At 26.2% G+C, this 27051-nt stretch overlaps 1 protein-coding gene across 1 annotated transcript in view; it reads right to left on the bottom strand.

Moving 5' to 3' along the window:
- Nucleotides 1-27051, bottom strand: part of LOC107443107 (Guanine nucleotide exchange factor subunit Rich) — a 55579-nt gene that overhangs the window by 21876 nt on the left and 6652 nt on the right. Inside the window, exons 4-22 of the mRNA XM_071183461.1 lie at nt 26658-26765; nt 25688-25830; nt 22364-22497; nt 21260-21351; nt 20010-20098; nt 19766-19910; nt 18300-18342; nt 15356-15511; nt 14269-14448; nt 12776-12814; nt 12487-12597; nt 12297-12386; nt 11565-11730; nt 10445-10552; nt 10141-10256; nt 6827-6961; nt 3541-3643; nt 1892-1995; nt 696-742 (exon numbers count right to left, since the gene is read on the bottom strand). Coding sequence (XP_071039562.1) covers nt 696-742; nt 1892-1995; nt 3541-3643; nt 6827-6961; nt 10141-10256; nt 10445-10552; nt 11565-11730; nt 12297-12386; nt 12487-12597; nt 12776-12814; nt 14269-14448; nt 15356-15511; nt 18300-18342; nt 19766-19910; nt 20010-20098; nt 21260-21351; nt 22364-22497; nt 25688-25830; nt 26658-26765 — 2109 coding nt within the window. The remainder of the gene's footprint in view (nt 1-695; nt 743-1891; nt 1996-3540; nt 3644-6826; nt 6962-10140; nt 10257-10444; nt 10553-11564; nt 11731-12296; nt 12387-12486; nt 12598-12775; nt 12815-14268; nt 14449-15355; nt 15512-18299; nt 18343-19765; nt 19911-20009; nt 20099-21259; nt 21352-22363; nt 22498-25687; nt 25831-26657; nt 26766-27051) is intronic.

Raw genomic sequence — 27051 nt, 5'->3', positions numbered from 1 at the left:
CTGCAGAGGGGATGGCACCCCCGCTTTGGTAGCCCAACGACCTACATGCGAAGTCGAGCACTTTACGGTAGAACAGTTTAACGAGGACCAATACCGTTCACCCTCGGTCCCTATGCAGACTAATCCAAGTGGTCCCCCACCCGCACACTGACCGCAGCCTGTGATGCTCGACTTCAGTGATCTGCTGGGAATTAACGATCACTCCACTGCGGGACTTTAAGTATTTAAATTATAAAATTTAATAAGTTGTTTCAAAATCTTAATAAAATTTTATCTTGCTAATTTTTTATAAAGACATATTTAATTGACATTCCTCTTCTGTATTTTCATCAAACTGAACAGTAATTCTAAAAGAAATTATCATCAAATTAGAAATAACTTGATTTGTATTTCTTTTGGAATTAAAGATGCCAGATATGATATAGCTTTGTCTGTTGTATTTTTTCAATTTTGCAATTTTAAATTTCACAAATGAGGATAACATATTTCCATAGACCATGTCTGTTAACTGCCAATTTACTTTTACCATTCACAATGCAAGTAAAGCTGACATAAGATAGTGTGCATTTGAGAAATGAACCTTCTCAATTTCACTGGGAGGGAGGAAATGTTCAAGAATTTTGGGACAAATAAGCAGAAAGAAAAAAACATGAAATTGAAGTACATAAAAAATAATTAATAATAAATTTACTTACTTTCTTTTTAACAGTTGCCTTAATATATGATGAAGATAAACTTGGCTCTAAAAACAAATGGATGCATTAAAAATGATAAAATATTTTAAAAATATATCTTTGTAATAAGGACAAAAGAAATTAAGTCATGTGATATAAATTACTGTAAATAATGACATTGAAATAAAAAAAGAATTTAAAAGAGTTATTTTTAAAAATAATTATCCTGAAAAAACACGAAAGTTTATTATTTTAAGAGGAGAACTGCTGCTGCGTATACTTGTAAAATTTTACAGAAAACTATTTTTATTAAATTAGAATTAAAAAATTCAACAACTTGAACACATGTATTTGCTAGCTAGACTTTTATTTTACTGACCCACTATATAATAGTTATAAGACAATGAAAATATATTTATTTTTTGTCGCGCTTTTTCCTTCAACAAATTATTTGCAATACAAAAGTGAGAAAAAACTGATTTGCAGTGTTGAGCATTCAATTAGCAAAAAATTTATCATGAAGAAAAAATTGTAAATAAATACAGTTTTTTAACTTTCAATAAAGTGAATGGAATTAAAAATTTTTGAATCTATCGGAAGATAATTATAAAAAACACTTAGAAGTAAACTGTAGTAAAAAAAAATTCATTGAAATAAAAAAATAAACTTTTTTTTACAATATTTACTAGTTAATGTGCACACTTTCTTTTCTTCAATGAGAAATGCTATAGATTATTGATATTAAGTAAATATTGCTAATTTGCAAACACAGTTCAAAACCCAAACCATTTTTACAGTAAACAGATAGAGAGAGATAGAGAAACACGAAAGAGATATGTTAATTAATTTTTTATAAGCAGACCTTAAATTTTATTTAACTACGTATGCGTCAGCAAGAATTGTTGTGTACTGTATCTTCTTAACAACTGTATCTGTATACTTAAAACTGTATTTTCTTAAGGTAAAGTAGCTAATATTCAGGTAAGCTAGTTGACATCTCAATTTAATTTCCTTCTGCATTTCTTAATTTAAAAAATTAACCATAATTTAAGAATTTTTAGAAATGTTTTTACTTAAAAATATTAACAGCAAGTTTTTTTTTGAACAAGCATATTTTTATGGTTTGTTTACAAATACATATGTTACAGTTATCTAATTTAAAATAAGATAATTGTTATTTATTTCTAAACAAAAATATTAAAATAAAAAAAACCTACAGTTCGAGACACTACACAAAATGGTTGTTTTCCATAGCTGTCTGCAGGGAGAAGAACTGTTTCGTTTTCAGCTCCAAGAATAACGGCATCTTCATAAAGAACAGCTATAACAATTTTTATCTTATTAGGTACAAAAGAAAATGAATAAATGAAAATGAAATTTTACAAAAGAGAATGAATAAATAATATTGAAATAAAATCATTGCAGTAATGTTTGCAGAGATACACAGCGGCGTTTAAGATTTAAACAGGAAGTTAAGCCAAATTTTTCAACAAAAAATAAGCACCTTTTAAGCAGTTAAAAAAAATATTATAATTAGGAAATACGCACTAATAAAAGAATTTTCTTCTTACTGTTGAAAGTTCTTCATATATATATTAAAAAAATACAAAATAATTTTCCAAGACTTTACATGAATATGATAAAATAATTAGTTTCTGACAAAGAGTTATTTTCTTGATTATTTTTGCCACCATGTAAACAATTTAAACTCAATTTTAAATTAATTCAATATTGAGAGGCTCGTTCTATTTTTAAATTAATAATTTTTTTACTTACTCATGTAATAAATTTAATTCAAAACTAATTCACAACCAACTAATAATTAATTTAACTGTTATGGAGATTCAAAGAAATTTCGAAGAAACATCATTTATAAATATTCAAATATAAATTTATATAATTATGTAATAAAGAGTTATCACTTGTAACAAAATGGATAAAATTAATCAACTGTTTTAATACCTTTTCTGCATTAATTTTTTAAAGGATTACATATATCAAATAAAAAGAACTATATCAATTTGTAATATATCAAAAAAAAATAACATTAAAAAAAAATTTGCAAAGGATATTTTCATATATATTAGAAAGGAAGAACATTACATATGGTAAAGCATCTACGATTAGTGGCACATTGAGAATGTGAGAGAAATGCAGTTGGCACAAAAAATTTGATTGCCATACATTTCCATAAACATGTGCGCATCGAGGGAGTGAGTTAATAAGCAGTATATAAATGCAGACCTATAGCAATCAAATTTTTTATGCCACCCACATTCCTCTTGTTCACTTCCTTAGTATGCAACTTGCATATTGCCTGCCATTTTTAAAATTTATTACTTATTTTGTAACATTTCCTTCAAAAAGGTTGAAAGAGTTACACATTTACTTTAAAAAAAAACTGACATTCAGAAAGAGTTTGATAAACGTTTGGGACTATCTATAGTGGAGTTAGCAAAAGAACAGATTAGCTGTTTTGTTTTCAATTTTAATTACCAACAACTACTTTTTTTTAAATTTTAAGTTATACACCTTTTCATTTATACATCAATTTACTTCAGTCCCCTGACAGATAAATAAATGGTGCTTTGCTGATCATTGCTTTGTAACTTTAAATGAACTAAGAAGATGATTTAAGAAAAAAAAGGAAAAAAAAAACTGACCAAGACTAAAACTATAATTTTAATCATAGGCTCGCTATATGCTTAGGTAAACTTAACTTTAAAATTTTACATGCATTAATGCCAAAAGTTTAATTTCATTTTCTAAGTAATTAAATATTTAGATATTTTATATGAACATAAGCAATCCCAATATTTTCTACAGTAATTTTAGTCTCATACATTACATTTTACTCAATATGTACCTAAAGGATAAATATAAACAGGAACTGGAAGCATTATTCTCTTAGACATAAAGTTGTGAGATCGTTGCTTTTCTCCATCTCTTGGAAATAGTGGCAACCAAACCTTTAAAAAAATAGAAAGATATAAAAATTAAGGAAGTTTTAATGCTGTACAAATGAAGAGATAAGCTCAAAACAATATTTGATCAATATAAAATTCATATTTTATGAATTTATATTACAGTCCTTTAATGCACTCTCTTAAAATATTAAATGTGTAAAACAAATGTTTAACACATCGTAAAACTTATTTAGCGCACACAACTTAAAAAACCATCCATGACAAAAAGAATTAAATTCAAAACATATTTATGTTTCAGTATGTAAATCTTAGTAAATTTAATGTCAATCATTGCTATATAAATATCAAAGTACATTTCTTAAAATATTAGTAATATAAAAAAAAAATAATAATAATAAATTCTACAATGGCAAATAATAAATCCTTAAGTAATTATGAAACCAAATTTTGGCATTCTAATTTTGCATTTAATATCATGTTATGTCCTGTTAATAATACCCGTTTAAATAGTTTTTTTAACTACTATATTCCTGCATCTTCATTCAGACATTCTACCATCATTTAATAAAAATGTTGAAGTTATTTATTTATTTTTTTAGAAAAAAAAACTATCTCATGATGATAATGATTTGTTACAATTTGGGTGAAATGCCTCAAAAACTATTATGCATCAGTAGAAGAAAATGTTGAAACTTCTGGTGTTGTCTATTTAAAAAATGGTTGCAGAAGTTGAACAAAGTATGTGACGTGGAAGAAGATGGAAGATGATAAAACAGAACCACACCAACATTTGTGAAAAGTCTTAATACCTTTGAAACAATAGGGAACTTTCTGTATTCACTCAAACTAACAGAAAATTAACATAATTTTTTCAATTATGAAGTCTATTACTTCTTTTATTACTTTTCATAAATTTTAAAGTCATTATTTGATACTTTATGTTGACCCACATTAATCATTTTCCTGTATTTATCATTCACAATAAATGGCCTCATGGAAAATGGTTTTACTGTATAAGTAAATCATAGTTATTCAACCCTTTTAATCCAGCAACTTTATTAATAAATAAAAGAAAGAAATTAATACTTTGGGAAGCAACTGCCTGAAACTGTTTAGAAAACAAACAAACATTACAGTATATTTCTGAATACAAGCCCATCCATGTATAAGCTGAAGAGTTTGCTTTTTATTTGAAGATCCTCCCAAAATTTAAAACTCGAATGTAAGCTAATGTAAAAAAATAAGGCATGCTACACTTGAAAATAAAAATTTACTCCTCTCTTGTAGTAATGGTAGATCTAGTAATGGTTGCACAGATGTTAAAAGCAGATTGTGTGTGGTGGACCTCCAGAATTAATAATTAGAAAATTATAGTATTCCTATCTAAATGTCCTTTTCATGCTTTTCTTTTTAATTTTTTATGATTAGGTATTCTGTTTTCAACTATTATATAATGTATTTTTATGTTTTGTTTGTACCTTTTGAGATATTTACTGATTATTGGTGATGCTTGACAAAAGGAGAAGCATTTCTTTCAGCCATGTCCTCCTGAAACTTTTCAAAGTCAGGGAAACAATTACAAGCCAACCCCCTAACTTTAGCTTTCAAATATTTACTAAAAATTCTCATGAACATTAGAAATATTAACATTAGAAATATAATACATCTCCTACATTAGAAATATTAATAAAAACAGGGTGAAATTTTAGAAAAGGTAACAGAAGCTAATGGGTCAGAGATTAATGGCCAGTTTTTATAAAAAATTTCATAAATATGTAAACTAGGCTTACGAAACTTTGTGCAATTACAGCACATAATAACCAAAGTAATTGTTGCAAGTAACAAATTTCTTACTACATTTTTTGGAATATTACAAGTTACAGTACACAAAAACACAATTTTCCATTTGTAATTCATTATTGATCTCTCAAACCTCTAAAAGCTTTCCACTTCATTGATAAGTATGAGAAATCACATATACTAAACACTTGTAGATTTACAAAATGATTCTCGTAGAATTTTTCGAGAAATATGAAAAAAATGTATTAGCATTGTAGTGTTTCCATTATTTTTCCCACCCCATATACATTATATATATGCTACTTTGACTTGACTCCAAGGTTGAGGAACACCAAAGTCTACTTCTGTGAATTAAGTCAAGACTAAGAAATTAAAAAGTAAGATGGAATTAAGTGAGCACTATAATTGTTCGAAAGGGGAAAAAAGTGATAATATCAGCTGAATATAGCAAAAGTGGAATTTAGTAAATATTAATCAAGGTGCAAATTTCAAATAAGTTAAATGCTAGTGCACTCAAATACAGAAATAACTGAGAAACATATAATTCACTACAAATGGAATCAACTGGGTCATGTTATATATAATTAACAAGATTCATTTAGATTTTATTAACTCAAAATATTACATTGTTTAGGTACAACAGTTTGAGGCATATGGCAGCCCATTATAATTGAAAGGGCATAACATATGCAGCATTTACAGACCCTATTATAAAGGAGGTCAAAGTAAGAACTCCTAAGGCAATTGTCGGATTGCAAAGGAGAATATGGATTTAAGCTAAATATGAGTCATAGCACACTGCATATAGTTTATAACTGACAAAAGGAAATGTTTGAACTAATCAAAATTACAATACAACTGAGAATACAACTGATACTACATTATAATACAACTGAGTAAAATTTTTTATTTTAGAAATGGTCCTGATAACTTTGATTGCTTTTAATAAAGCTTGTATTAAGAAGGCAGGTTTCTGAATACTTTAAAATTTAAGGATGGGCTGTAATATGATGATATTTTGCAGAAATAACTGAGTGGTCAAATTTGTATAATAATTTATCAAGTATTGCATTTTCATTTAATAACATATTCCAATTCTCCTTTTCACTATGGGGAAGCATCCAAATTGTAATATGTAACCAAGTTTATGATTCAATAGCTGAAGGGTTAAATGAGATTTTATATTCAAGATAAAATATTTAACACAACTAAGATACTTATTCAAATTTACGGTGATAGAACCAGTGTTCATTCATAGACAAAAATGTCTCAATGGTTCACAATTTTAAAAAAAACATACATTTTATTTTTATTAAATATTTGAAAATTTTAATTTTTCTTTAATAAACACACAATCCAATACTACATGTTGCTTTCTCTCTCCACAAAAGTTGTAAGAAAGTATTTGAGATCAGGTGTACCTACACGCATACCATGTGCACCGCAAGCGATCCACAAGGCTTCTGTAAGATGAGGTGTATCTTTTGAGCTGTGAGAGCATACCCAAACATTTTCAACACATGAAGCCAAAACAGTTGGTAATCCATATGATGGTACTTTCTGAAAAAGTGAAATGCAATACTTAAATTTTATTCTATTTAATTTTAAAATAACATAATTAATCTTAGTAAGCACCTACATCTTAGATATGTTCAAAATTTAATGCATTTACTTACATAGTTTATAACTTTCATATTGTCTTACATAAAACAAAAATTTAATAACAACTAATTGAACAGAATCATAATTACATAAGTTAACATAACCATGTAAATTTATGTAATTTCAATTCTGTATTGTGTAATTTTTTGTATTATGTAATTTAATTTTAATTACATAATTTTAATAATTAAGTCAGAGATGTCCTACTTTTAGCAAAAACGAATTCAGCTTTATCAATAAATAATGACTGAATTACTCCTCAGTGCTTAAAGACGTTATCAACTAGTCTTAAATAATAGAGAAAAAAATATCTGTATAATATTTTGCAATTAAAAACACAAGTTTTCAACATTTTATTTTCATTAAAAAAATTTAATTAAATTAGATTTCAAGGTTTTTTGTGTGGAAAGATTGTATTATTTGACCATTTTCAGTGTTTAATTTTAAAATAATATATTTATTTCATATTTGTGTTTAACATGCTTCAGTTGTAGAAAAATTTTGTAAGTTTTAAGTCACGGGTCCACAGATTTTTTGTTTTCAACTGATTTCTATCTTTAACTCTAACATATATTTCAGAGTATAAAAAATTATAAAATGTTATTTCCTAATAATTTTTTATTTTATTTAATGTTATATCATATTTTAATCACATTGCATTATAATATACTAGCTTCTAAAATTACATCTTACTTGGATCCTCCCAAAATTTAAAACTCGAATGTAAGCTAACGTAAAAAAANTATTACTAAATTTCCAAATTATTTAAATATTAAGAAAATTTTTGAATGAACTTTTTCAATATGGATCATTAAAATGGAAAATAATGCAAAAAGAAAATAAAAACTGTCAAAAAATTAAGGCAAAACTTTTATTCAATTTTTAAAAAAAGAAAAAAATAATTATTTATTGGTAAGCAGCATGGTACTTTTTCTTTATGTACACACAAATAAATTCTGCTGTTTTATTTGTCTGGGAAATAAAACTGTTTCAAAAGAGCCAAGAGAGTAAATCGTAAATTCAAACAAATTTAAAAAGAAAAAAAAAACAGTTAAATATACTTGTGTCTTTAGCAAAGACGGGTTTATTGCCTCTACCGGCGCAATGAATAAGTACCAACAGCACTTAAGTTTATACAGACAGAAAAGTTTCAATGGTAAACCAAAGGAATAAAAAGTTTCAGGCTAGATTATTTCTCTTTAAAGTTATAAATTTATAGTATTGTTTGATGCATCTCATAAAAGATTAAAATAAAAAAAATAAGAAACAACACAATTGATAACATTTATAAATGATAAAAATAAGCTAAAGAAGGTGCTGAATTAACCAAAATAAAATCACCTAAATAACTTTTAATCAAGTAATCAGAGTTTAACAAATAAATGTGATATCCTAATAGTTCAAAATGTTTGCACAATAAATAGTAATAATTATTGATTAAAATGAAAATTAGAAAAAAAAAAAAAACATAAAATTTCTAATTTTTAAGTATTGATGACACTAATAAGATATACACACATTTTTAGATTAAACTAAATTCGGATATTATCGCTAAGTTTTTTTTCCTCCTTACTTCTATAAAACAAGTCATGAGACATCTACAATTTTCATTCTTGATGTTCTGATAAATGTGACAAGTTAATTAAGAAAATCAATATTACTCTAAGAACTGTGCATAACACCACTTATACGCTTATGCTAACACCATAGTTTTGTCCGCAAAGACTATAAAATATTTAATAAAATAAGTAGGTCTACAGCATGGTGCTATTAATGATAATACAAAAAGTAATTAGAAATAAATAAAACATCATTACAATAACTACATGGAAAAATATCAACATCATTCAAAACTATAGAAAACAATGTTATTTGAATCATGCACAGAATTATAATAATATCAATAAGTTTTTTTTTCTTGCTCCTGAAAACAGCCACGAAACATCCACAATTTTCATCCCTGATTAACTTTGACAATTTACAGGGTATCTGCTACATTTTAGATTTTCCATGACTAATTCCAAGAATTTTTCATGACTTAACCAAGTCACTATTTTCTCGACAAAAACACAACAATAAGTTTAAAAAAGCATTATAATAACATTAATTGAAATGATAGGTATAACCAAAACTAATATACTATGTACCTTCATATTTATAGATTTTAAATTTTAAAAACAGGGTAAAGAAAGAGTTGAAACAATATAATAGCTGAAAAAAATACAAAAGCAAATAATTTTTTTTCCTGCAGAATTTTATTCTAACGATACTTTTCTTGTTCTTCGGAAAGGAAAGAAATACTGCTGATTTTTCTGTTTTCATTTCGGAATTTAAAAAAATCATCAATGATTGGTTTGCTTCAGCTAGAATTTTAAATTAATAAAATATTAAAAAAATAAATAATAAAGATTCTTAAATCACAGAAGTTTAAAAGATAATTCACTTCAGAAATGATGATTTTCCTTCCATTTTTTGAAGGAACACCATAATTTTTAAAGAACATGATAAAAACATTTTATATTCTAATAAAATAGGACTATAAGTTCGTTATGAATTCAGATATTCGGAACAAGATAAAATAGAGGGGGGGGGGGGGATTCCACTTAAAAAATTAGATCTTTCAGCAATCTAAATTTATGGCTTTCCATGATTTTTTTTAAAAAAATAGTTAAAATCACGACAAATTTTGTTCAATACTGAAATTCATGACTTTCCAGGTGTGCGGATATCCTGAATTTAATTAAGAAAATCAATAATGCTCTAAAACCGTGCTTAACACACCACTTACAAGCTAATGCTAACACCATAGTTTTGTTCGCAAAAGACTATAAAATATGAAATAAGTATGTCTATAGCATGATGCTATTAATGCTAGTACAAAAAGCAATTAGAAATCAATGAAACATCATTACAATAAATATATCAAAAAGTATCGACACAATTCAAAACTATAGAAAACAATTTAAAGAGTGTTATTTGAATCATGCACCAAATTAACATTTTTTTTATTATTTTAAACTCTTATCAACACATAGATAATTGTGAAAAATGCTTTTTAGCAAATGTTATAAACATACCTGAGTATTATTGTTGGTAATATCAGATGTCTTAGCAACAGGATCTTGCTGTAGTAAAAGCAATCGACCACATATGTTTAACAGTATACTTTCATCTCCTTTTCGTGGCCATCTCACTTAAAATAAAGATAAAAATAATTAAGATTAGATTATTAGATTTAAAATAAGATTTTTTTTTAAAAATAAGCTTTAAAATTTGAGAATCAATTACATGCTAGGGCCACATAATGGACATTCATTGGAATTTAGCAGCTATAAACTTCTAAGCAATATATTAAGGAATTTTTCTGAATACAATTAATACCTGTTTCTGTACATAAAGAAGTTAAAATAGCAGAAATCACACAAGCAGGATGGAACACTAAATTTGAAACATCAAGTTCTAAGGGCCTAGTGACTTGTAGCACACTACCTAAAATTAAACATTAATCACTTTTTTAAACAAATATCTTACTTATTCAAAATATAATTTTTTTATGATCATAACAAGGTAAACCTATAAACGAAGATTAAAATATTCATTTAGTACATAAAATGTAAAGAAATTAGAAACAAACATTTCTGATTTAGGAAAAATTGCACTCCTTATATTTGGTGATTGAGAAATTACTTTTTAAGCCTTCATTCTAAATTTTAAGACAAAATGTAAAAGGAAACAATATTTTTATGAAGCAAATGGCTAAATAATGGAGCTAAAATATTTTTTCCTGCTTTCTATTTTAGATTAAAACAAATTTTAAAAAAATAAAACAGAAAAATTAAAACTTATTTAATGACAATATTGAAAGATTTTAAAACTTTTTGTATTTCTTTTTTTCATTTTTCCAGAACAGTAAGATTAATTTAGTATGATTATTCAATAATAATTATAAAACGCAATACAAAAAGTTTCACAAGTCATTTAAAAGTTTTACTAGTTATTTACAGCTAGAGTTCAATTTCAGAGATAGCTCATACTTTCTTAGAGGTTACAAATTACGTAAAACTGTCCATTCATATTGTTTTTAGATAAGTACTTTACAAGTCCTGGAGATTGGAATTTCGGCTAAATAAAAGCACAATGGACTATCAGTAAATCAGTTTGAGGGAAAAAATTTTGGGGGGAAATTTAAAAATGTGATGAATCAATGTTTTGCCCCAAGGACCTCAATCTTAATTTGCGTGGGGAAAAAATCATTCAATAACAGAAATGGCATAACAAGAATAAATAAACATCAGTAGTATCAGTTAATGAATTAAAATACTGTCAGTAAATAAAATCAGTAAATAAAAAAATCCTTTAAATAAAAGCAATAAAATGCAAGTTTATACTTATACTTAAGAGTGCCAAGATTTTATATTTAAGTTAAATTATAACTTTATAAATATTTCAAATTGCAATGTTTACAAAAATATTACAAATCAATAAAAGAACTAAATCTTACTCGTTGGTGATGTTTTCCTTTGCAATAAAAATAAAGTCAAATGAGAATCAGCACAAAAACTCAGAAGTCGATCACCAAGTGCAGAAAGTTGAAGAACTTGAGAGTCCATCTTAACCACACGTAAAAATTGATTGTCAAGTTTACTTTCTTGAGGATAAACACGGATCTAACAAATGTACAAATTTATCACTTACACATTTTTTAAAAAGTAAACAAATAAAGTGCATTAATAAATTTGACAAAAGCACATATTAATTGAGATGTTTGAGTGTCATTTCTTCAAAAAACTATTTAGTACAGTACAATCATAAACTTTTTTAATTTTACATTTCTCAAAAAGTACCACTTAAGAAGGACATTTTTTCTCTTTTAGAACTACCAGAAACAATAAATGTTTTTAAGTTTAAAATGCTTTCTTTCATATTTATATTTTACTAAAATAGATTACTTGAATATAATAGATTTTTTTTTGAGAAAAATAATACCTTAACATAAAGATTTTATTTTACCTTAATGGTTTAAATCTTACAAAAAATTATAGAATTACTTGAAATTAAATAAGTGTTTCCAAAAAATATATATATAAATAAGTAATTGTTTTGTATTGTTATAATAATCATCAATATTTCATGACAAATATCACAAACTAATCTAACTTTTCTCAGTAACTTTCAATTATATATTTAAATAGTAAGGTACATAAACTGTGGTATAAGAAAAAACTATATTCACCTCATCTCTCAAGTCACGTAGATTATAGCAGCCAAGTATAATTTGATCTTCCCACCATAGTAATCCACCCATAGTGACAAAATCTCTTTCCTAAAAAAGTGAACAATGTAAATTTTAACATTAACTCATATTATAAGCAGAGTACTTCTTGAATAATGTGTGTTAATCATATGTAAAACTCCCATATTACCTGTGTTTCATTTCCAAACAATTTCCACCTTCTTTGTACTAGTGAATAATGTGCTAAGCCACTTCTACCAGCAACAGCCATACTCTGACCTTGTGAATCTATAGCTGTGTACTAAAATAATAAGTAAAAAAAAAACATCATTAATGCAAAAATGAGAATAAATTTTGTAATTGCAAACACAATTAAAATATTTATACAAAAGGTTTACATAGATGTAAAGAATTACTATTTAATGATTAAAGGAAAGAAAATGAAATGCAATGTCAATAAAATCAATAAGTTTACTTACTCTGATAGGCCAGTTATTAGAAAGGTAGCCATATGGTATCTAGAAATATTCAAAGAGATATAATTTTCAAAAAAATGCAGTATTATCTTTTACATATTAACATCAGAACAATAATAAAAGCATATATTTCAAATATCTTTAACATGAATTACACCAGTCCATGTTATTTCTCTTTTGTTTTACTTTCCAAGTATGATGATGTTGTTGTAGCAGGCCATTAAGACAAGGGGTACATTTGTTCTTGTTTTCCAGTGGCGCCATCTACAGCCAAGAATTCGACATCTGCCACATCCATACATCACACCCGTTCATATATCCATTCATTCATCTACAGATTGTAATTTTGTCCTGAACAAGAGAACGATCAATCTCCAATCCAGTCCCTCCCCAGAGGCATAATTTGTTATGAGAACATAGAAGAATTTGTGACTCGACAGATTTGCAACAGTTATCATTTACTATACAAGGAGTCTTTGGCAGGCTTGATTCGTACTACTGTTCTCCTGAATGTGTGTCCAGCGCCCTTCCAACTAGTCTATCCCAGCCACGACTTCTATTAAACTTGCAATTTAACTTTTTTTTAAAAAGCAATATAGTTTGTTATCTTACAGAAATATTTTAAGCCAATATTAGAAGTGACTATATTGACAATTCAACTTTATTTTAGTTTTCGTTTTAATTTGCCTAGCTACTAGACAGTCTACTTAATATTATTCAAGCAAAATACCTCAAAAAATTCTCATCATTGTTATCATGCATGCTAATTTGTAGCAATATTTTTACATAGCCACATTTACAAAGAAACATATTATTATTGCATAGTCGTAATTTGTTGATACGCCTTTAGTTACATTAAAAAAAATTCAATACTTAAATTTTATACACAACATTTAAACTATTGAATAAATAAACTCATTTACCTGCAAAAATATAAGGAGTTGTCTCAGAATTTCAAATCAATCACTTAATAAAAAATTATGGAATATTTGCAGAATAAGAACAAGCATAACAGAAAGTATGAGCGTTTTTAAAAAAAGGTAGGTTGTCTATCAAGTAGTTTTTAAGATTTTCCTAATTCCAAATTAAAAACTAAATTCTTGAGAAATTATAATTAATGTTTAAGAAATGCAAAATTATAAATTATAGTTATATATATATCTATAAATTAGGAAATAATGGTTGGACAATTTTGAGACACCACTATTTAGCCAGTTTTTAATATCCATGCTGACTTTGAGCTTCAGTCGGATTTCATAGTATGAAATGGAAAATTAACCTACAATATTTACTATTGTTCTTCTATATACTAAAAATAATTTGGAATTTAACTTTATGGATAAAGGCAATCAAGAATAAAGTAACCAATAAAAGTTTTAGCTGTTTAATAATTCAGCTTCAGCTACATTCAACATATTGCATCCCCCACTGGGCAAAAATAGACAAATCACATTACATAGCACATTGCATTGTTATTACAATAAATATGTACTTACAGGAATGATTATCCATTGCTTATTACCAGCCAGCATCTGCTCACGAGAGATTCCAACAGATATAGGAGATTCTTGTTCTAACTTGCAATCATGTGATACCGGTTTATTATGTATAATATCAGCGCCAGCACTGATATATAATCTGTCTTCAGCTTGCAAAAAAACATGTTCACGACCAGTCTACAACAAAATTTTCCCTTTTAGAAAAATCAAATATTTTATATAAAAATGCAGGTTTAGAAAAACTCAAGCTTACATTAAATTTTTAACTAAGTAAGAACTTTTATTTTTCTTAGAAATTTGCAAGAATCAGTCTAAGAAACATCATTCATTTTCTTTTTAAATTCTTTGTTTTAATTCATTTTAATTTTAAGCAAGAGAAAGACTTTGAATATTCACTAAACAAAATGAAAAAAAAATTTTTTTGAGGAACATAGAAACTAAAAATGTTGATTTAATTGTCAGTTCTAAATTCTTCGTGAATAATTACTTGAGACAGGATAGTTTTAGAAAAAAATGCAAATTGGAGAGAGAGAGAAAAAAGGAAAAAAGAATTTAAAAAAAAAAAGAGTTTTCTTCCAGAGTTTCATATAATTTATACACAGTATTTTCTGGTGCATAAGTTAACTTTTTGTACCCTAAACTTGCAATGTGATTTTGGAAGCAGACACATACAGAATTTTGAAAAATCTGTGATGCACAGAATAAAAGTGTAACCTATTCTATAAGATAAATAATAAGAAAGTAACAAAACTACTACACAGTCATGTCTAATTTAAACTCTTTAAACAAACAGAACATCAAGAGTTCATCAGAAAAACGAACATAATTAATTGAAAGTGAAATAGAAAAAATTGACTTACGTTCATAGAGTTTCATATTGTTTTTATGTATAAATTTATTTTATAAAAAAGGCATTAATACAAAAAATCTTTGCGTCGTTTTACTTATTTATCCGATATATACAAAACCCATCCTTTTATATTTAAAATTTGGGTTTGATTTATACATGGAACCAAGCTATACTGCAGAAAATACATAATTTACAAGTTATCACTAGAATTTTATAAAAATCAAGTATACAAACCATTCCAGCATTAACAGTTAAGGCACTTTTTACAAACTGAAAAATAACTACATCGATTTTAGGGTGTTTCACAGTAGGTAGTGGTTGATTTTCTTCTTTTAAATTAGGTTGCTTTCTTGTTAATGCCCATAACTGATAACCTTCAGGTCCCCACTCCTGCAGGAAAAATCATAATAATAATCAGTAAAATTCACAAAAATTACAATATTATTTGAAATTTTAAAATAACAATTTGAAAGATTTACAAACTATAAAATTTATAACTTCTAAATGAATATTATTACAGGGAAAGAGGACAAAATACCATTATTTTTTTAGTTTAAGTACAATAAAATATATTTTTTCCAACTAAATCCTTATTTTCTATAAAAATCTAACGTGAAAATTTTTTTCCCAGTAAAATAAATAGCTCATTGTTTTTTTTTGTTACTTTATTACTTTTAAAAACTATACTAAAATAACTTATTGAAAAAAATCAGCATTAATGTCAAGAAAATTTAAAATTTTGTTTCAAAAAAGTGTAACAAACATTTCTTTAAAAAAGAAGAAAAAAAAATTTATAACACAAATTTTAAATTATAATGCTTCATCCTTCTTTTACCATTAAAAATTTTTAAACAATATATCTAACATTTTAACAAAATATATATCGAAATTCATGATGCTCACAATGATAATTTTCATACAAACCTGATAAAGTTACAAAAGGAAAATAGCATTAGTTTGATTTAAATTCTATTTACAATAAGAATAAAAAAAAAAGGGTTTCTGTAACAGATACTGCTAACAGGGTGGCCACTCAAATCAGATTTCAAATTTCCCTGATTTTTCCAGGTTTTCCAGATAAAAATCTTAAAATTTTCAGGTTTCTGTTTCTTTTTTCTTACAAAGTGTAGGATGTGTACAAGAAAAGTGTCGATATTATATAATATTTTATTCAAAATGTTATTTTTTATCATCTTGAAAAAAATAATTTATTTTGACAATTTGGCACGATTTTTTATTTAATTTTTAAATGTTTTGGTACAAAATTTTGAATTAAAAAGCATATATTGACCAATAAAAGAGTAAAATTAAGTATTAATATATAGTTGGTTCTTAAATAAAAACATCTTTTTAAAATATGTTATAAAAGGTTAAAATGAAATAGAAAAAATTAGCATTAATGCAACAATCGTAACAATTTATCGACAAATATTGCTGTTAGCGATTGTTAAAAAATGCGTGATTGGTTGGTTTGCTGAGAAAAAATAATTCACAGATTTCTTTGAATGGGAGTAGAAAAGCTTTCAGAAAAAGAGTGCAATATAAAATCTATTATTATTAAATTATAACCAACTAATTTTTGGAGAATTTTACTAAGTTAAAAATACAAAAAACATTTTGTCAAAACAGAAAAAAAAAGTACCACCAAAGCATCGGAACAAACTTGAGCCATAAATGGATTCAGCCCAAGGACAGAATTTAAAAACAGAAGCTAATATCCTAATCCCTTTTTCAACCCCCACCAAAATCTTTCCTAAATTGCTCAGTCCCATAGCGGTCAAAGGTTTCTGCATTCGTTTAGCAACCATGGGAGAATTTTATGTGGCATTCTAGTTTAACAGAGCTGTAATGGAGCAAATTTTGATGCAAGCAAAGTATTGTTAAGGGGCCGTTCAAAAAGTACGTACATCCCGAAGGGGGGAGGGAATTTGCTATTATGTACGGTTTTGTACGATGGGGAGGGGGGGGAGGTATTATACAAAGTACGTACTTTATAAACATACACCAAATTTAAATTTGACTTTATCCTACACCCTCCTTAAGTAAATATTTAATTTTATTTAAAACATAATTATTTTAATTTTTATGAAAAAGGGGGGTAGACTAATAAAATGTACGTACTCTAAGGGGGTGAGNTGTTTTAATTTTTCTTTACTATATCAAGGTTTTTCAGGTAGGTGGCCACCCTATGCTAATGGCAATTATTTAAATAATTTTTGATAAATAAAAATTCAAAAAATTTGTATTTTTTAGCCTTTATTTTCAAAAACACATTCAATTATATTTTGAAAACATAATAATGCTTAATTAAATTCAAATTCTTATTAAATATTGGTTGAAACTTTGTTAGCTGAAAAACATCTTAGATCTACAGGGCTGAAAGTCCATATATATGAAGATGGAAAAGAGTAAAAACTGGTAACCAATAAATTTCATTTTTAGCTTTTTTTCGGAAATAATAAAAATATCCATTATTACCAAATTCTTTCTCTCAAAAGAAGGAAGCATATTCTTATCAGCCTATTTTTATGTAAAATAACATTACTTAAGTCAACTTATAGAAAAAAAATAAAGACCTATAAGAAGTTTGAAATCCGTATTAAGTTGTGAGAATTTAATGGAAACTTTCCTTTTGATAGTAAAGAATTATATATTATTATGGGAAGCTAAAAGTAATAAAATGCATGAATGTGATACGGAATATTATAAATGTGAGATTTCTAAAATGTATTTTTTCTAGTTTAATTTTATTAGTACTTTTCTTTATGCACAAAAGGTTTCATATATTTAAAGATGTTTCTGGTCATAAATTAAAATAACAATGATTTAGCAATTTAAAAAAAGGATGTTTACTTCAAAGAAAGATCGATATTTCAATATTAAAAATATTTTTATATTGTTATTTTTAACTGCATGGATACTGCATATTCTATAAAAAACGGAATATAATAATAGTGCATAAAATTTTTCAAAACATCATCTTATAAGTTAGAAATGGTAAGTTAAAGTTTTTCTAGAAGAGAAAGAATATATTATTTGTTTCCTATTCTAGAGCCTTCCCTCCTAATAAAATTACAAAGGAATTTTGAAAGTATAGTTTCATAAAATCCTAAATATACAATCAAACACAAAAAAAAGAAACTTATAAAAAATAATTACATTATTAAAGTACACTTACCATAGATATTAGAAGGGAAACATTTTTCATCACATCAGCAGACCTATAAAAATAAAAAGTATGCTTTATTTGTTATTTATACAATTCCAAATATAAATTTTTAATCTGATTAATAAAACAGAGTAACACATTAAATGCCTTCCTTTAATCCTCTGTTTAAAGCTCCATTTTAAAACAGATTTTGCATTAAATTACAATGTATTTATAGTTATGTATATATAGTAAACACTGTATAAGCAAAAAAACATCACTTTGTTAATGAAAAAATAAGCACTTTTAAGCACCAATTAGCAAATTATGGCAGAGGGAAACTCTCATGATTTCTATTATTATATGACTGTTAATATTTATCAAAACTCAGATATTATTTTCAGTTAAAAATAATAATGTAATCAGAATTGATAAATGAATTAAATATTAATTTTTAAAAAAGTGATTAACGAAACTGAATCAAAATGCGAAATAAAATGAAGTTATTTTCTAATTTTCTGGCAATTTGAAAATAAAATATTTTTAAAAAAATATAGATAAAAGCAAGGGAGGAAAAATATACTACAGTGATTCAATTATTTTCAAGTAACCAAATAGTATTAATTACCTCATATGCAGATAATGATGCCGGACAGCTTATTGTCATTTAAAAACTTATCATGCCATATTTTAATAAAAAATAAATAAAAAAAATAGTTAAAAATGAGAATACCAATTTCAAAGCAAAATATTTAATATAAATTCGGGATTTTGGAATAATACTTTTGATTAATATTTTCTGAAATATTAATTTTGAATAAATCAATAGTGGATCTTCTCACGGGAAGCTTATAGAAAAAATAAAATCCCGTATACACTGCACAGCAATCACGCAAAACATTGGGATAATTTAACTTTTAAATATAGATAGGTCACAGCATCTCTACAGAAAGAAAATTACCATACTATTTTTTAGAAAATGCAATTTTCAAAATTAGACATTAAATTATTACAGTAACTTATCCAGGCTAATCAGTAAAAATACAAAAAAAAATAAATAAATAAATAAATAAAAAACTTTATTATTTTTAAAAAAAGTTATTAAAAAAAGTTATTTTCTTTTATTTATTGAACCAATGATAAAATAAAAAATGCGTTATTTATACATTATATCATCAATAAAAAGAAGCATTTTTTAATCAATTTTAAGAGAATAGAAAACATTTTAAACCCTAGAAGAAAAATACAGTTTAATAAAAATTAAAACCTTGAGTCCTACTTTGAGGCTAGTTTGAGATAACTATAAGGATTAAAATGAGACAAATGTATAAGGTAATTTTACACACACTAAAATACTGATATATACTCTGAGATTACTGTTCCAACAGTAAAATTTAAAATTTCCTTCACCTCCAATTTTAATTACATTAATTAATACCATAAATTACAGTAAGTATTAGGCAATTATTTATTATTATGCTTGAAATATCAATTACCCATAATCCCAACCAAGACTACACATCAGTAAGGCACCAAACACACTCCAAATTGCAAAGCCTCCTTTTTCCCATGTCATAGCAAGAGCTCCTCCATCAGGAGTCCATTTCAAATTTGATACGGCTCCAGCAGCTGTTTCGACATCTATTTATGTACATTAGAAACCTTTCATTAAAGCAAACAAACAGAACCAATAAAGGTGAGAAAAACTTAAATTACAGATAATAAGAATGATTAGTTTACCAGGAAAGTCTTTACTGGATAATACTAATTGATGTGTAGATTGTAGAGCACCTGTTAAATCGTCAATGCAGAAAATGATCCCTTGAGCACTGAAATTGCATTAAAAAAAAGCATATAATTAAGAAAAGCCTAGTTTTAAAAAATTTTAAGTAACAAAAAATTAAGAAGTATGAATAATCACACTGCTATAAGATTTGTAATATAATAGTTGAGTATTTTCAAAATCTCAGTCCATAAAATAGAATTTTCAGGATAATATGCTTCTAAGGTAAACAAAGATCAAAACAAACACTATTCAACAAAAAAAATAAATAAATTTAAAAAAATTAACTACAATCTTTAGGTAAAAATAGTTTAATGACATTTAATTAACTAAAGGGATTCGAGATAAAAGGTTCGATGATTAAGTGGTGATGATTAGTTAGATTTTCCATGAACTGGGAAATGAAAGGAACGACAATTCAAGCATACATTAAAGATCAAATTTATTTATTTTTCTGTTAATTAATTTATTCCTTTTTAAACAAAAAACAAAAAAACATTATTTGTACAAGGAAAAAAACTGTCACAGATTTGCATAATAACATCATTTCTATTTATTTGTTTAGAACTAGAAATAGCCTTTAATCTAATTTTCTAACAAGATATTCAAGTAAGATTTTTATAAGATTGTAATTCCTCTTATTCAAATAAAACAATTTTAAGTCATAACAGAGCATATATTTTGCTTTTTCATCATGTTTTAATAAATAATAGATCTCGCAAAACCATCATATCAGTATAGAATGGAACTGCTTTATATAAAAACCTGCTTTCTTTGCAACCACTACATGTCTATGACTGAAGACTACCTCAGTATATGCTCTAATATTCTCAAAAACTTTCTATTTTATAGCACTGACAATTCCTTTGGATATTGTTTTAATTTTTCTTTACTATATTGTCCTGCTTGTCATGCAATAATTGACAGAATACAGGCAAAGGTTAAAAATTCATATATTCAGGCATATATTAAAAAAAAACTAGCAATAATATAATTTTACTCTTGCAAAAGATGAAAAGAAACAGCCATACAAAGGCTCACATATTTCATTCTCACAAAAAAAAATTATGAGAAAAGTTACAACAGTTATTTCAAATTTCAAAAGAAAAATCATTAATAACTCTGAACTTAATAATAAATAAACTTAGCAATTAAAATACAAAACACTATCGATAGTGTAGATAATTAAAAAAAAAATGAGGCATACTTTGTTTGCCCATAAGCAATGAGTCGAAACCTATGATTCACAGCTGTACAAGTAGCATTCTGAACATCATTAGCAAAGATTCCAAAAACTTGCTGCAAGAAATACAAAATAGTTACAAAGAAAATAAAACTTAAGACTCTTATCATAAATAATAATTACTGAAAAAAATCTACTTAAAACCATATCATATTTTTAAAAAAATTATATAAAAAAAGCTTGATATTGATTACTAGTTTAAATACGCAAAACAATAAAATTTTACTTGAATTTATAAAAACGTGTGATTGAATGAATATCATAAATAAAAGCATATTCTTTTACTACTTCAGAATTTCCGAATTTCATGTCTTTTGTTTTTTATTCTCAAAAGTTTTATAAATATTCTATTTTAAATACTTCTGTTTTAATTCACTGCCACTGAAAAAAATATTCCACCAAAGTCACAAATGTTGCGAGTTTAATAAAGGCATTCATTTGATAAAACCTCTTTGAGCTATATTGTTTCTATCATCAGTTATTTGAATATATGTACATCAGAAAAAACTACATTAAAGTTTTACATAAATTAAATAAAACTACAAGTTTTGCTTATTTACTCTAGGCTCCTAAAACAGAAATTCACAAAACTATGATATATGTCACACCACAAATTATGCTTCACATAAATTGTAATATAAATTACAATTTAAGTATACAATTTATGCACATTACTTCTTTTTTGTTAACAATTTAAGTTTCATTAAGTAAGCATGCATACATAATTTTATATATAACTAATTAAGGCTTCTTTTTGAGAATTCAGTGTGCAAGAATAAAAATAATTGGTCATTAAAAAGAATGGTAATGGATAACAAATGAGAGTCGTTTATATTTGACAATACTCACAAAACATTTGCAACTGTCAAAAGATTTGTTGTAATACATTAGATATAATTCTGCTCCAGGAAAGAGCTATGAACTTTCAATACTAAAAATTAACATCTAAATATAAGGTGAAGAAAATATTTTTTCTTACTCAATACTATCAAAACACTTTATACAATAAATTTTTATGTGTACATAAACTTTTAATAATTTACACAACAAAAAGGAATCATTACATACATGAGGCTCAAACTTCAATGTAGTAGCAGTAATAAAACAGGCTTGACCATTTGATAGTACAACTGAAAACCCTCCTATGATGGGAGAATATTCCATATTTTTTATATGGATTTGTGCATCATGAAATTTGGATCCTTAAATGGAGGATGGAAAAATTAAAGTAAGATTTATGGTATATATTCATAACAAAACATTAAAAAAATTAATAAAATGCAAAGAATTTAATAGTAACTAATTAAAAAAAACAATAACATCTCAATTTTCAATGCAAAAATTTGAACAATGTTTACACAAAAAAATTAAACATTAACATGATTTATATTGTTTTAATTAAACACATACATGAATTTTAAAATTGTGGTAAGCCAGAAGTTATAGCTCGTAAAATGACATTGTCAAATGGTAAGGAACTTAAAGGTGCTATACATTATACAAAAGGTGGGGAAACAAAGGCCTCCATGAGTTTCTTGTGTGACCTCTAACTCTTTTATTAATTGATATTTAATTATATAGATTATAACAATTTGAAAATTAATAGAAATAAATAATGTGCTACCATCTGTTGAGCATGACATAAATTAGTTGTGGTGTAGTTCTAGCAATTTTTCAGTCTGAAATTATTGCTATTGTGGCATACTTTCCAATTTGCCAACATCCAACAACAGAAAATCTTTTGTTCTTATTTTTGGCCATGGCTCTCCCCTAATAAAATACACTAACACTGTGATGGCGGCTGTTCTGACTGACAGGCAGTACCTATTTTCCTAACTAATAGCAACTCTCAGCCTGTATGTTGTGGAGTTGGTGGTTTGTATTTATCTGTATATGCTTGTAGCAATATATGCAAACATATGTAGCTATTTATTTAAAGATTATTTTTTACTGTAAATTATATTTCAAGAAATGACTTAATGTTTTTTGCATAATTTCTACGTAAAGCAATAAAGTGAACAAAACTATAATAATTTCAAAAAAGTCGCATTTAATTTCAAAATATGTGCATATCAACTTATGCGGCCTCTTTTACCTATGCCTAATTTAAATGTGGCCTCTCACAGTAAAAATATTCCCTTTTTTCGCACCACTTGACTGAACGACTTTTTTAAATGACTGACAATTGAAGTTGGATAAAAGTGGAAGAAAAAGTATGATATTCATCACAGAAAAAAAAGGATTAGTAACATTTTGTTCCAAATCAAAGCAATGTTTGCACAGCACAGCATGAAAATCACGAATGAAAAGCCAAAATTTTCAAATGCTATATAATATTTGCTAATCAAATAAATAAAAAAAATTATAAACATTTAAACACAACAATACAAAACAATAAATAAAATTTTGGTACCAATTTTCTTGGTATTCGTACCTGTGTCACATTATTGGGAAGTTCTATCCCTGGAGCAACAACGGCTCTCTTTTCTTTATTTACACTAAAATACTTGTTTTTTTGTTGAAAATACCAACTGTTAACTCTTCGGATAAGGCCTTTAATTTTGATTAAGTGCTTTTTTATTGTTTCTCTGTTATGATTTCATTGTTTTTAATAAAGGTTAAGAGAAATATTAAGTTTCATTTAACTTAGTATCCACACTTCATTAGTATTCAAATTAATCTGTTCATTAATCACTTTCTGCTTCTATAAAAAGTTTGTTATTTTGAACTTCCTATGTTAGAACATTAAGCTTTATTCAAATTAAATATCAACCCTTTTTTTCATTTAAACTAATTTAAATCATATCAGACAGAAAAATAATACTTTCTTGCAGAAAACATCTTCTATTAGCACTTTGAATAATGCCTCCAATTATGATTACCTGGCCGATAAATTAAAAAAAATAATTAATTAGCTAAAAAGGTCTATTGCCACCAATTTTTTCAAAATCCATATGGTTTTTTGCTCGTTTCTAGGCATTTCTACATAGTTTTTCAGATTTCGATGTTTTTAATACAGTATTACTAAAACACACTAATTTTGAATTGGAGTAATTTTTTAAGTGTTTAGATTTAAACAATTCCACTGTTCCGATTTTGCAACACTTATGATCGTTTTTTCAACCATTTCCACATATTTTCTTTTTTCATGAAATTCCAATATTTTTAATATGACTTTATTATGACACAAAAGTTTTTGAATTTGAATTAACGCTTTTGACGCACTTCATTAGAGACAATTTCATCCTAAATCTGTCTTAGTTTCTTATCGAATTCCATTATGTTTACCATGTTACAATATGCAAATTTGAGTAATAATGTTTTACGTGCTTGATTCTTGACAGTTCTATAGTAAATTCCTGTCGTTTCTCATATTTTTTTTATTTTTAAATTTCTAATGTGGAAATCTTATTTAAAAAAAGGATTCTAAATTTTATTCAACACATTTTAAATGCACTTTGTACACAACGATTTCATCGCAAATACGAATAATTTATCGTTTTCGACCATTTCAACATAATTTTTTAAATTTTATGAGGTTACTACAATATAAAAATTTTTTAATTTGAGTTATTTCTTTTTGATATGCTTGATTCACCACGACTACATCATAAAAATCCAAGTTGTTTGTTGATAATTTTTTCAGTAGGTTATATAATGTTTTTTTAGCCATTACCATGTGTTTGTTGAAACACATGGTAATGACTGAAAAAAAAAATTCTAAAACTTTTAATGTAAGCAAATTTCAAATTTGAGTTATCCCTTTTTGACGAGCACAGTTTTCAACAACTCTATCGTACATTCACACCATATTCTGCAGTTATCATTGTTCCACATAGCTTTTTTAATGTTGATGTTTTTAATACAATGACACGTGACTATTATGGCACGTGAATTTCGAATTTGCGGTATCACTTTTAATCATTCGGTTCATAACAATTACGTCATAAATCCACATTGATTTCTGAACGTGCTTTTGTTTAGATTTTTATTGTTGTTTGACCATTTCCATATAATTTTTTTTAACTTAAATATTATCAGTTTAATATTATTACAACACGCAAATTTTAAAAATTCATATCATTTTTTAAGGATCTTCATGATCCTATTTTAAATTTTTTTCTTCTTTTTGGGTGGTTGTACATTATTTTCTTTTAATAAATTTCAACTAAAGGTTCTTCTTTCAACCTTTTACTCTTTAAAAGAGCACAGGACTTCACTTATGTTTCTTTACTTCTCTAATTTTTCTTTGGACAACCACTTATTGGTTTAGCTTATATAAGTCAACGGACTAAAATTCAGTGTGTATTGAGCACAAATTAATGAATAGATATGCTTCACACATTGAAAGAATCTTTTGAATTTAAATTCTTGTTACACAGAAAAACTTACCTCTAGATTGCAGCTGATCTAAGCGAAATGAGATATTGCATAAAATTAGAGTGTAATCCTCATCTAATTTGGCATCCCATCTTACCCGCCAAAAATGACCATCTAGAGTGGTAACCATAAGCTCATCTCGAATACACACAAGACTAAAAGAATACAAGACAAATTTTCTTTAATTGGTTAAAAAAAAAAATTTTTTTAAATTATACAGCTAGATAATTTTTCTACTTTAAATTCAATCAATATGAAATATTTTTGTGTTGGAAAGCTATCTCATGAAATTTGTTTTCATTAATTAAATTACATAATGTGAAAAAAATATATAGATTAGGGGAGCACAACCTTCATAGAAAGGCCACAGTAAAACACCATTTGGTTTATAGTATAGATTATAACAATTTGAAAATTAATAGNTAGTATCAGTTTATAGGTTAATGAAGAAAAAAAATTCAATTTTCTCTTTAGAAAAATAATTCTATTCCTTTAAGTCTAAATGAATTTTTGCATCCTTAATTTTTAAATAAATTCTTGAACTGCAAGTGTTTTGGCCACAGAACATTTCTGAAATTAAAAAAAGAAGTATTTAAATTTTAGACATTGGAATTAGCATTTCTACATACTGGAATTTTAAAGCTATAATGTTTTATCTCCTTTAAAAAAAAACTGTTTTCAGTTAGAAAAACAATTAGCATTTTTTCTTATACAAGTTATTTAGTTTTTAAACTAGTATATAGAGAATCATCTTTCAATTGCAAAATGGCAAGGCTTTCAATTAGGCCTTGGAGACCAAAAAAAATTACTTGTTTTGTGTTAAAAGAAAAAAGTGCAGGAAGAAACTGAAAATTTCTGCCAATAGTACAATTAAAATGCCTTACTGAGACTATTCTAAGTAACTAATGGGGATTATCTCGAAAAGGTTTCACTGTCGACAAATGCATGAAATCATAAAATGATATTTCCAAAAAATATTAACCTGCATATTAATGAGTCAAGGCATAAATTGTTCACAAGTTCTAGTGAAAGAGGTGGCACTTTTTCTTTCAAAAACAGCTCATCGCTTTCTCTACGTAATCCAGAGACCCTATAAAAAATAACATGCAAAATGTTTACTTAAATGCACTATATAACAATACTACAGTTTTTACCAAAATAAAAACGTTGAAGTTTATTTTAAAAAATACATTATAAACAAAGAATGAAATTAAATGGATTTATTCAACACTATTTAAAATTAACTAATTGATAACCAAACATATACAACCATACAAAATTTCCGTTTGATAAGGGATTAAACTAAAATAATACGTAAAATTGTTACTATTAAGAGAGAAATCTCTACAAAATAAGAACTTCATTTCCTTATTATT

This window comes from Parasteatoda tepidariorum, chromosome 7, assembly GCF_043381705.1.
Source record: "Parasteatoda tepidariorum isolate YZ-2023 chromosome 7, CAS_Ptep_4.0, whole genome shotgun sequence".
In the NCBI taxonomy this organism is placed as follows: domain Eukaryota; kingdom Metazoa; phylum Arthropoda; class Arachnida; order Araneae; family Theridiidae; genus Parasteatoda; species Parasteatoda tepidariorum.
Note: the sequence above shows the minus strand (reverse complement) of the source record. Positions and strands in the feature narration are given on the sequence as shown.